General features: G+C 40.0%; 1 protein-coding gene across 7 annotated transcripts in view; it reads left to right on the top strand.

The window, feature by feature from the left end:
- Positions 1-12968, top strand: part of Ddr2 (discoidin domain receptor tyrosine kinase 2) — a 145887-nt gene that overhangs the window by 93907 nt on the left and 39012 nt on the right. For all 7 annotated transcript variants that reach the window (XM_076862760.1, XM_076862762.1, XM_076862758.1 and 4 more), the window contains one exon: positions 541-643. In XM_076862760.1, the coding sequence (XP_076718875.1) occupies positions 541-643 (103 nt within the window). The remainder of the gene's footprint in view (positions 1-540; positions 644-12968) is intronic.

Genomic DNA, 12968 nt, shown 5'->3' on the forward strand with positions numbered 1-12968 from the left:
CACATTAACTTGTGTATACACAAATACCTATAAATATTTCCATATGTAACTATCTGTATCTCTTTAAACCTGAGTTTGTACTGGTATCTCCATATCTAATCCATTATCACATGGTCATTCTGAGGAAACTAGAAAAATACAAACCTAGGTAACACTTCTGAGCTAATGAATCAGGAACTTACACATTTTGAAAGGCAAACACATGAAAATTATTGAATGTTTCTCCTTATTTAATATTGAAATTATGAAAACATCAGTTCACAACCCCAGAAATATGTTTTATTTTATTATTTGCACTTATCTTGGTAAAATGTTATCACCTGACCATAGTTTTGCCAATTTTAATTCTGTAAGTGTATGATCATTTGGAGTTTGAAAATTTTTATATTAGGTGATTACTGGATGATTAGTTGGATTCAACTCATAAGTCTATAATTTGAAGTTCTAAATATAGAAATAGAGACTGCAAGAACACAAAATTAGCTGTGATAATTATGTTCACTCATTTTTCCCCCTCCTTTTCCTGTTTCTTTACTGCAGAACCCAACACCACCTTCTGAGATGATCTTGGCTCCCAGAATGCCTTTGGTGCTGCTCCTGCTGCTGCCCATCCTGAGTTCTGCAAAAGCTCAGGTTAATCCAGGTAACGCAACCACTGCCCAGCTATAGGCTAGAATACCATTTGAATGGTCAAGTTCATCAATGTTCATCTTGGGCAAAGCCCTGCCAAGGGAAATCAAAAAGGCAGCTGTATGGTGAAACATGGACAAATAAGAAACAGAAAATAATACTATTTCTCTTACCGTAATATCACATGTTGAATGCTATGAAACAGTTTTGATATATAGAGTAGGGTGTAGCACATGCCATTTCTGAAAAATAGGAGGTGGAAAAGGCAAACATTTGCTTCTGCATCTTCTAGAGAAAACAGAAGAAGATAATTTTTAGATGCCCTGGGGAATTTGTGCGGGTTGGTTTATCTGTTGTTTCGGTTTGTCTCTGGCTTAGATTTTACTTAGGTGTCCTTCTATGCTTTTAGAACATTGGACCTGCAGGATCTCGGGAAGGGTCTCTTTCTTACAGGGTGTGATCATCCTCAAAATAGATATGTATGAGGAATCTTTTAAGATAAAATTCATTTGTGTGTCTGTATTATGTATTACACATATTTTTAAACTTTGACCTGAAGTATTCATTTGTATCATATGTCTATTATACAACAGTGCTTCTTAACAACCCATCTATAGTTCAATGTCTTAAAATAAGCACTTATTTTGCTCATGAACTTATAGTTTGATGGTTTATGCTGGGCTTGGTTGGAATACTCTTTTCTTACTCTTTCATGGTTCATATGCACATCTAGAAGTCATCTGGCTGGTTTAGGCTCATTTAGGATGGCTTTGGCACTAACGAGTAGGAGCAACTTGGCTGGGATCTGCTTCATCTTGCAGAATACTAGCCTAGGTCTTTTCGTGGAAATTGCACAACAAAAATAACAAGCAGGAATGTGCAAGAAGTTTTTCAAAACACTTTTGTTGAGACCTCATTGGCCAAAATAAGTTACATGGTCATGCCTAGAGTCAGAGTAGGAAAGCACAAAATATGTCCTGGGTGAAGAACTGATCTCTGGGGTAGGTGAAGAATTGGAGTCATTTATTTTCATTCTTCTACAAACATAAACAGAAAGGAATATGTATCTTAAGTGTTCAGTTGGGTACATTTCACATGCCAAACACACTCAACTAAATAGTACCCAGATCAAGAAACAGAACTTTATCAGCAGCTTCAAGACCTTCTGCAAACTCTTTTCTAGTCTTTTCTTCCCTCAATTTTGACTCAAAGGTTAACCTTATCTTGCTTTCTAGTAACACAGATTAGTTTTACCAGTTTTGCGCTTTAGGTAAATGGAATCATATGATGCATAAATGCACTATGTCTGGCTTCTTTTACTCAACATTTTGTTTACGATATTCATCCTATTTTTGCATGCTATTGTGGGACGGCTCATTCTCATTGTTGTATAATATTTCTTTGAATAATTCATTTAGCCAGTGTATTGTGGATGGGAATTTGGATATTTATAATTTAGGCTCATTACGAATAAAGCTCCTAACATGATTTTTATATAGAATTTGTGGTAGAGATATACACTCAGTTTTCTTGGGTTTCTATCTAGAAGTAGAATTTCTGAGTCGGATGTAGCATATGATCTTGCATAATGACCTTGCATAATGCCACAGAGCTTTCCAAAGTGGTTTAACCAATTTACCATCCCACATAGTATACAGAACTCGTATGTTCTGTGTAGCTGTATTAAATTCTTGAGGGCACTTTCATTTTGTCCCTTGTGTAGCATAAGGGTACGTTTGTGAAAATGCTTGCTTGCCTCTCCTCACGTGGAAATTCTGTGTGTGTGAGAGGAATAGGTGGGGCTGCCTGGTGGGGGATGATGAGTGAAAGACCCAGAGAGGCTGCTTTCCTATTTAATTGCATCATCCTTGGGTCAACTTTCCCTTCATTTCCAACTTGGGCCTGGGATGCTGGACTTGATCATGAACTAAGGGAAAATCCACAGGAAAGGAAAGCCTTTAGTCTTGACAACCAGGTACAAGAATATACTGGGCCATTAGAAGTTCTGTGTCTAGCTAACAAGGACTTCCTGCCTCCAGGGGGTGTCAATGGCTAAAGGGACCTCCTGGTCCTTATGTTCTTCCAGGCAGGAGAATGAGGAGAAGTATTTGATTATCTTAAAAATCAAGCCCAGGGCTCTGAAGTTAGAGGGACCCAGCCAGCCAAGTAGAGAGCTGCTTTGTGTAAAGAGTACAGAGACAGCTGGCCTTCGTCTCCCAACTTGGCCTGTGACACCTGCTTGTGCTTGGGAAAGGAAGAAACACCCTTTCTCCCCAATAGGGAAGCCAGCCGTTCACATTTAGAACCCTAGGCACAGAGCCAGAGTAGGGTGGTGCTGGGAAGCTGATTTCACACCACACTCCCTGCCTCCCCGTCCCCCCACCCCCACCACCCCCCCAAAAACAACAACAACAACAACAAAAAAAAACCAGGCAACTTGCTACCAGTTCAGAGATTGGGGTGGGAATCGGTGGTGTTCCCCATCCCACATATCCTGTGTCCAAAATGTTTCTAAATTGCAAAGAGTGTGAAAAGAGTGGTAAAGATAGTCAGGGTTTGAGAACTGAAGAGGCAGAGCTGTTCTCCTGGCTGCAAATTCCACATGAAGCATGTTCACCACTGTGCTGTTTGTTCTAGTCTCAGTCCACACTCCAGTGAGTTTTTAGCATTTGGGCAACTAGAACCCTAGACCACTCATATCGTAGTGAACCTTAGAGATATCTAAGTTTCTCTTTCTCATTTTACAGATGGGGAAAATGGGAGTCAAAGCAGATGAGTGATTTGTTCATGATTGCACAATTATCTAATGGTAATGTGGGGGTCAAGGACCCAGGCTACCTATCTTCCAGTCTCAGGTTCATTTCATCACACTACCAGGCCCCTAAGGGAGTGATTTGAACAAATAAATTATTTTTTTTTCTCTGAAAAATCCTATACATTACTGCAGCCTCATGGTTTCCTTTCTGCAATTTTCAATGTACATTTAGGAAGTGATAGGTAATTAAGATTGAGGGACAATCTGAGATTAAAAAATAGAGTAAGTCTAACAGAAGAATATAGAGTTCATATCAGAAACTTAAGTCTAATTATTATGCTCAGGAACATTGGAGCTAGAAATCCTTCAGGAACACCTCAGCCTTGCAAAGAAACCAAAGCACTGGGGATACTCGTGTACCCTTTTGCATCAAGTTGACTCTTCATCCCTACCCACTGTCTTCCATCAGTGCTGATACATATTATGTAATCTGCACACATTTCCAAATTGTAAAATCATTCTTGTTTCTCTCAGTTCTCATCATTTATGTCCCTGGAGATGTGCTGAGGACCTAAATGGTTTCATTTGTTAATAAGAATGTGGAACTGGTTTCAGGCCTGAGGGCTGTGTGTGTGTGTATGTGACGGTTTGAGCAGGGGCCTGGTAGGGAAATAAGAAGACAATGTTTAATTATCCGTTGCTTCAATTTGTTTTAAGTGAGCAATGCTAGGCGCTGCTCAGATGGGCTTTTTCATGTTTGTTTGTGGAGTTTGGCCTGATGGTGGCCTCTGGTGTTCTTCCTGCCAGTAAAAGGATCTTACTCTGGGGAAACAGAAACTCAACTGCCTCCTTGAGATCCCTTAGCTATGCCAAACAGGGAAAAAGAGAATGCAAAATTCAAAGGAAAGCCCCAACTGATATTCAGCGAACATTTAATATATTCCTGGTGCCATTGTAAAGGATGTAAATAAATTTAATCTTAATAATAATCCTGTGAGTAGGTAATATTATTATTCCAGTTTTACAGAGGAGAAATTGAGTTCCATGAACATTAGGTAACTTGCTCAAGTTTAAAGAGGAAGCAAAGAGACAGAATTTGGATTCATCCAGATCTTGACCTCTATACTGTACTGGCTCCTGTGGAGGTTGAGTCTCACAGAATGTCAGTGTAGAGAAAACTCAAAAGTCCTGAATCAGCTGTGTATGGGTATTGGGCCTCTGAACTTGTATCCTAAATGTAACATTTGGAGGCAAAAGTCAATTTTCTAAAGAAATCTCTAAGTATTATTGAATATCCAAAGGATTCTGTGATCAGTCCCAGAAAAAGCTTAGAATGATCAGATTTGATTTAATCTAATCTTAAACAAATGAGGAAAGTGAGATTCATAGAGATAAAGTGAAGGGAAGAAGCATGTTTGGGAATATTACCAGACCTAACTTTGGATCTCGACTCTGCTACCTACTAAATGGGTAAGCTTGGACAAATCTTTAGTTTTTCTGAACCTCACTCTATCACTATCATCTATCCCTAGTCACCTTAAAGCTGTTATGAAGACTAAAAGAGTATATATAAAGTACCTAATGCAGCATTAAATCACACGTGAGTGTGATTAATAATCACTGATTCTTCTGTCCTTTTCCTTAATTCTATATTGTGTTTTGAAGATAGTGGATTTCAATAGTCTTTCCACTATTCTAAAGTCTTCTATATTCCAAATTAATTATTTACACTATACTTTAAAATTCCATTCCTATCCTCTAGAGCAGATATTTCATACTTGTGTCTCACCACTTTAGGATGAAAGTATTGAAGTGCATTTGTGAATAAACACATCTTTCCATCCAAAGTAGTCAGCTGAATTCCCTGTTTATACTTTAAAATTTTGCTTGTGCCCTGCCATTTAACACCCTGAGGCCTAGATTCCTGGCTTGTAAAAGGTAGACAGTAAGTTGTAATTAAATGCAAGAAAGGACAGAGCTCCACTTTTCTGTAGTCATTAGGGGCAGGGGCCAGAAGCCTGATTGTGAGATTGCCGGAAGATTACCACACTATTCATACCAACTGAAGTCCTTATTGGATTTCTTGGTTTTCACTATAATCTTCTGAGTTCAGGTTTTCTCAAGGCTTTGATGTGGAAAGGCTAATAGTTTACAAGAGGACCAACAATGCTGGCAGAAACAGATAAGAGCCAGTGTCTTTGGTTTACCCTAGAGACCAAGCACTGGAGCAATCAGGGCCCATATCACTGCTTTTTCACATTCCTGCTGACCAATAACTTTTCTTTTTTGTTTTTGGGGGTGGGGGCGGTAGATGAGTAACAAGGATTGAACTCAGGGACACTCAACCACTGAGCCATATCCAAACTGTCCTATTTTGTATTTTGTTTAGAGCCAGGGTCTCACTAAGTTGCTTTGTACCTCGCCATTGCTGAGGCTGGCTTTGAACTCATAATCCTCCTGTTTCAGCCTCCTGAGCTGCTGGGATTACAGGTGTGTGCCATGCATCTGCCCCAATAACTTTTCTAATAGCTGGAAGAACTCTAGGGCTCTGAATACTATAGAATCAAGATATACAATATATTTATGTTCATGTGCTATCCAAATAGGCCGAATTTCCTGGTAGTTGAAATACTAAGTTGTGACAGTGAGTTAGAGTTGAAGAAATTTGCCAGAGCAGGTGAAAAGAGTAAGGGAAATCATTTGAGTTTAAGAAAAGGCTCATGGGCACAAATGGAAAAAAAAATAGGATAGGGATGATTGTCAATGAGGAATCATGCGAGGAAAGGTGGACTTGGGGTGGCATCAAAAATAGGAGACACCTAATTTTGGAATTCTCAGTGTGTGCCAAATACTTTATGATCAAAGGCCTTGTCTCAGTGCTAACAAAATACTATGTCCTGTCCTCCTCCCCAGGATGCGGATATCTTTTGCTATTATATTTCAATACATCCTGGAAGCAGAACTAGGTTTAGATAGGCAGGAAGTTTCCATGGGCCCTCCATCCAGATTGTTTTCTTACTTCATGGTTCTTCAGCCACTGGAGTTACACTGTGAACAGTGTGGAGAGTGTGTGCTGTCAGCAGGGTGTGATGACCACATGGTATGGTGAATAGACCATGATGATAGAAATCAAGAAGTCTAGATACTAGTTTCATCTCTGTCACTACCTAGCTTTATGATTTTAGGTAAATCCCCATACCTGACTGTATTTATCAGCTATTTGCTGCTATAATGAAATACCTGAGATAGGCTAACTTTATAAAGAAAACAAGTTTGTTTTACCCACAGTCTTGGAGGCTCAAGGGTGTGGAGCCTGCCTTGGTTCAGTTCTAGTGAGTGGCCTCTCCATTTTGTCACATCATGTTGGATAGCATGTGAAGGAGCAATTGACCAGGAAACCAGAGAGCAGGTGGAGCTAGATTCAGGCTTTTATAACAACCAGCTATGATTGGGTTTATGAGAAAATTACTTGACTTCTTTCTCAGGACAGGGTTCTCAAAGACTTATGGTCCTCCCACTCGGCCCCACCTCTTAAAGATTCCATCAGTTTCCCTATTCACACATTGAACTCCCAACACATGGATCCCCACAGGGATAAACCAATCTAAACCATAGTACTCACTTATAAAATGGAAATAATAGCTCTGCTTTCTGTACTTGTAGGATTATGGGATGAGGGAGGATGCAAATGAGACAATAGTGAATGTGAAAAATGGATGTGAAAGGGTTTTGGAAAGTTATATGCATATATTGAGTTGTATTTTGTTACTTTGGGAAAAGAGAGAAATTAAAATAAACCAAACACCACAAAACAACAGTTCCTTCCAAACAGATGATGGCGGGAGGGGGTGGGGGGAGAGAAAGATTTACTGGAAATCATTATGGCCCCTGTGGTCTACAAGAGATATTCCAGGTGCCTGTGGGGAATGAAGATTTCTAACAGCCTTGGCCTCTGGCTATCCTAACTCCAAGGGGATGTAGGGCCCTGAGTTCAGGCTGAGAATATCCATTACAGTGGTTCCCCTAACCCCTTGGGACCATAGTGTGATTGTTGACTTAACTCTTGGTTTTAGCCAGCAAGTCTCAGAAGATCATGCATGTAGCAAGAGAGGACTCCCAGAAGCCTTGGTGGTTTGGATACATATATAGCAAAGTAAAACAAAAGTTAAGATAGTCAAAATCTTTTTTGAGTTTTTTTTTTTTTTAATGCTTAAGTGTGAGGTGATGAGTTGTTAAAAATATGCAACTTTCCTTCATCCCTGATTCAGAGATGTTTATGAACTTGGCTTTTATCTTTTTGCTGTGGTGATGATCTGTTGTGCACCCATGACCACTACCTATCACGGTGATACCTATGAGAGTGCCTGGTTTTTATAGGCAACTAGTAAATTGTTGAGAATGAGGAAAGGGAGAGAAGCAAAGAAGTCTAGAAACTCTTTTTTTTTTTTTTCTGCAAAAGAAGAAGAAAGGACAAGGAGAAGAAAAGGAGAAAGAAGAGGAGGAGGAGGAAGAGGAAGAAAATCATGCTATGTGAGACTTGATCTCGGGAAGCTGAAAAAGAAGTCTTAGGAATGACATCCCTTATCGGGATACTAAGTCAAGTACGTAAATCAGGAGAGTGATGAGCTTGAGGTCCCTGAGCTCTAACTATCAATGTGCAGCACCAAGGTCCACTCTGGTGATGTCTGAGGCCTGGGCGAGCCCATCCCCCTGTAGGTGAAGAGCAACTCTGGCTGCAGGGGAGCGTGAAGTCTCTGGGCCTATTCCTGAATACCTAAGTTCTCCCTGCTTTAGACTATAGACGATAGATTTTGATGGTTATAAATAAAGGAGAATGTGCTTATATTTTATGTAGGTCTCTTACTCTTGGCATGTGAAGATAGGAATTCAGATATCATCTTCCAAAAGTCGTGACTTTCAGTGAGGATAGTAATAATGAAGCATGCCGTCTCTGTTAAGTTAGCATTGCTAACTTGAGAAATTCTTCATTCTGTAATGGGAGGAGCCCTGGCTGTGGAGAGCAGCGGGGAAACTATACTTTAGATTTATTTGTTGGATTTTAATAGGTTAGACGTTAAGTTTTTTTTTTTTTTTTTTTTTTTGTGGTACTGGGAATTGAACTCAGAGTGTTCTACCTCTGAGCTACATATCTAGCCCTTTTAATTTCTTTTCCTTAAATTTTGAGTCAGGGTCTCACTAAGTTGCCAACACGCATCTCAAACCTGCAGTCCTTCTGCCTTAGCCCCTCCAAGTTGCTGGGATTGGTGGTGGGGGTGCAACATCATACCTATTTGATAATGATACCGGTCTTGGAAATCAGGATCGGGTCCTCGTTCGTTCCTCTGGTACTGAAGATCAAACACCTGAGAAATGCTGAGGCAAGCGTAGAAAGCAAGTTTTATTTAATAAAGAGACAGAGCAGAGATAGCAGACTTCTCCAGAGAGAAGTCAGGGCCCAGAGCTGGGTGCCCACAGGAGAGGGTGTGTCTTGCCCTTTTATAGATCTCAGATTTCCTCTCTCCCCCTTCCTACCTCCTCCTTATATCCTGTCTAAGTTTCCAGAGTTAGGAAAGAGCAGCCCCAGCGCTACTGTGTGGGAAAGTGCGACTTCTCCCCCTCCCCGCAGCCAAGTTTTAACAACCAGTTGAGCCTGGAAGAGATGGAGGTGTTAGCCACCCATTTCCTTTTTTTTTGAAAATCAGTCCTCATCTTTCTGACCCAGTCATTTGATCACTTACCATCTAGGTTGAGTACCTGTCCTTTGTCTCTGTCTCATTAATAGATTTTCTTATTAAAGAACTTGCTCAATAAGAAAGATAAGAAAATCTGTTATTGCTAGATAAGTGTACCAAAAAATTAATAATGATAGAATGACATATCTTTGGTTATTGGTATGTTTCTTGATTCCATAAAACTAATTCTTAATTTCTTTCACGAGGATGAAACATTTCTTCAGTTAACAATGCTTGTACATAGAAGGTATTCTTCATTGTTAGTTCTTACCTCTCGAATATGGACTGTACACCCGAAAGATTGCATCTGATTCCCCCCTTGATATGCCAAGAGAATTCCTTAAATCCATATATATATTTGGGCATATTTATGTACTTTATTCTTTATTTATAGCTACTAAAGCACCCAGCCTGTAGGTGAAAAACTTGCTTGGCCCTCTTCCCTGTGAAGCTGTGGTGGTCTTTTCTGGGAGACTGTACTTGGATTTTTGACTTTTTTTTTTTTATTGGTTGTTCAAAACATTACAAAGCTCTTGACATATCATATTTCATACATTAGATTCAAGTGGGTTATGAACTCCCATTTTTACCCCAAATACAGATTGCAGAATCACATCGGTTACACATCCACATTTTTACATAATGCCCTATTAGTAACTGTTGTATTCTGCTACCTTTCCTATCCTCTACTATCCCCCCTCCCCTCCCCTCCCATCTTCTCTCTCTATCCCATCTACTGTAATTCATTTCTCTCCTTGTTTATTTTCCCATTCCCCTCACAACCTCTTATATGTAATTTTGTATAACAATGAGGGTCTAAAGAAGATATGAACCCAACTACATTGGCCAACAACTGGATCTGCCCATTCTTGGCAGAGCAAAACATCTTTGCTCTGGGTAGTTGGTAAGCCTGAATTCTTGGTCATTCTGAGCTTTTCAAAAAATTCTGTGTGTTTTCTCTTCCTGGCAAGTTTTTAACTCTTATCTTTATTATGTCAGGCTAAAAACTCAGCTTGATTTTTCAGAGGGATTTCTCCTTAGGGTTTTACATTCCTGATCCCCACAGCCCAAACATTTGGCACATGTGCTGAGTGAGAAAAGTGTTGCATGCTTGATGAATCCCAGCTCTCCTCTGCTAATTCTTTCCTGTAGCAACTCTTTATTAGTAAGTGCCATGCCCAGAATCAATCTCTTGCTCCTACCCCAAATTGGCAAATGGCTGCAAGTATCTGTGGAAATTCTTTCACCTTTCAGACATTCTCCCTTCTCTGAAATCTTAGTCTCTCCATTCCTATTCTTCAACAGTGTAGATAATCTATGAATTTTATCCAGTTTTTTTTTTTTCCAGTTACTCTTGGGGGACCATGGCAACCTACTCTAACCCACCTAAAAACAGAAATAAAAAGTTAAGTTTCACTTTGTTTTCATTGTGATTTATGTTAACTAATTGTGTTTCGCTTTTTTTTTTTTTTTTTTAAGAGAGAGTGGGAGAGAGAAAGAGTCGGGGAGGGAGAAAGAGAGAGAGAATTTTTTTTTTTTAATATTTATTTTTTAGTTCTCGGTGGACGCAACATCTTTGTTTGTGTGTGGTGCTGAGGATGGAACCGGGCCGCACGCATGCCAGGCGAGCGCGCTACCGCTTGAGCCACATCCCCAGCCCGTGTTTCGCTTTTTAAATTGACTTCTAGGAAGCTCAGAGCCAAATTTAAACAGCGAAGAATGTAGGCCTAAATGTAATATATTCTGAATACTAACCTAGCTCTAGATTATTTTACTTTTCCTATTCTTTTTCCTCTTAACCCATATTCTTCATTTATTTATTCATATCATTTTACCTTATGCAACTTAGGAAGCTGGCTCAAATCTTTTATCTGCATGAATCAGATTAAGAATAAATGAAAAATTAATAATAACTAGGCTTTATTAAATATTACACTGCTCTAATTTCTGGACACATATTAGCTTTTCCAAGGTTAGAAAACTTCTGAATTGCTGAAGAAAGAATGAATGTAATATTTAACACAAATAATCCCCTTTCTTGCTCCTTCTAGGTATTATTTATTAAGTTCTATTACATCCCATAAAATGTGTTAAGTTCTATTTTTTTTAAATGTGTTAAGTTCTTTGTGTATATGATATAAAAGCTCTCTAACAACTCTGCTTACCAGGATTATTGAAGAGGATATTGAAGTTCCCAGAGGTTTAGTAACTAATTTCAGGGTCCCAGAATTTGGAAGTAGCTGCATCAAGTTTTAAGCATAGACCTACCAGGATTCTAAACCATGCCCACGTTTCCTCTCAATTCATAGCCTTCATGACTACCCATTTTCTCTTTGACTTATCTCCTTGTTGGGCAAAAGTTCATACTATTTTACTGTGAAGTTTTCACTAACCCACTTAACCAGGAAGAAAAATGTCTTCTCTGATCTCTACCTCAGTACCTTGAAGTCCACTGCGGTTGAGGCCTTTACTCCTGGAGCTCTCTAGTGTTTGTTTCTGGAGGTATTTTGGGCTTAAAGGAATATTGAAATTCTAAAGAACTATTTCTAATGGGAATTTCAACTTGGAAATGGGTGAAATAGACGCACTGTATGGCCTGTAGATTGAAGAATGGAGCCTAAAAAAAATCTTTGCTGGACTCTTGCAGGATCCCATTAGTTATTTATCCACCCAGGGAATCAGTTTGAAGTAGTGGGTTTTGTGGAGTTTGCAGGGAGCAGGGTCCCAGGAGACAGCTTCTACGGGGTGACTACTTGGTTCCTTTCTGGAATTAGAAGGAGTTGATCATGGTGGTCTGGGGTTGAAGAAGGAGAAAGAACCAGGCATCAGGAGATCTGTATTTCAATGCTGGTTACACTGGTCATCTGTGTGTCCTCGAGCAAGTAAGTTCATGTTTCTGGGTCTCAGAAATTCTGATATTTAGTATAGAGCCATTGGAGAGGTTGGAATTTTAATTTTCCTCCCTGGATCTGAAGTTTTGTGATTATAAGCAGGGCATGGTGGCACTTTCCTGTAATCTCAGCACCTTGGGAGGCTGAGGCAGGAGGATAGCAAGTTCAAAGCCAGCTTTAGCAAAAGGGAGACACTGAGCAACTCAGTGAGACCCTGTCCCTAAATAAAATCCAAAATAGTGCTAGGGATGTGGCTCAGTGGTTGAGTGTCCCTGAGTTCAATCCCCAAAAAAACACAAACAAAAAAACTAAAGCTTTGTGATTGCAAATTAAGCCATCAACTTGCTTGGGCCCCCAGATGACCTCAGTACCTGCCCCATAGTCAGCTATGTGTGCCCAGAGAAGGCTAGGGACCAGATCTCTATGTTTAGGCTGTGTTTTCCTGGAAGCTGCATATAGGACACGCATTGACAGGGAGCCTGTGGCCTGCAGCTAGCAGTGAGATGGTAAACATCATGGAACAAGAAGCCCTTTCAGCCTTTCAACCTTGGCAGGACAGTATGAAAAATAATTCTTGGGAAGCTGAGGACTGGTGGCAGCTGCTTCTCCTTAGACTGCTGGCCAGTCCCCACCGGAGCTTGGGATGGATGAAGCTTTCAGCCAGGCCTGCTGCAGCTGGTGCTGGTAGTTTTCCACTCTGGGAAACTGGAAAAGTCAATTGGCTTCTCTGTCAGGAGATTGGTGGGTAGCAGAAGCATCAGAAAACCACTAAGACAACTCAGCAGGCAAAATCTGGAGGTACTTTTTTTTTTTTTTTGCTACAATTCCCATTTTTCATGCTTCATTTACATTTCATAATATAAAGAGGAGAGGTTGATGGGATCTGATGAACAAGATGGAGGTTCAGGTGAAAGAGAGGGGACCTGACATTTAGGACTCGGGCCAGCTTGGCAATTCTGA

Source organism: Callospermophilus lateralis, chromosome 7, assembly GCF_048772815.1.
Source record: "Callospermophilus lateralis isolate mCalLat2 chromosome 7, mCalLat2.hap1, whole genome shotgun sequence".
NCBI classification, from domain to species: domain Eukaryota; kingdom Metazoa; phylum Chordata; class Mammalia; order Rodentia; family Sciuridae; genus Callospermophilus; species Callospermophilus lateralis.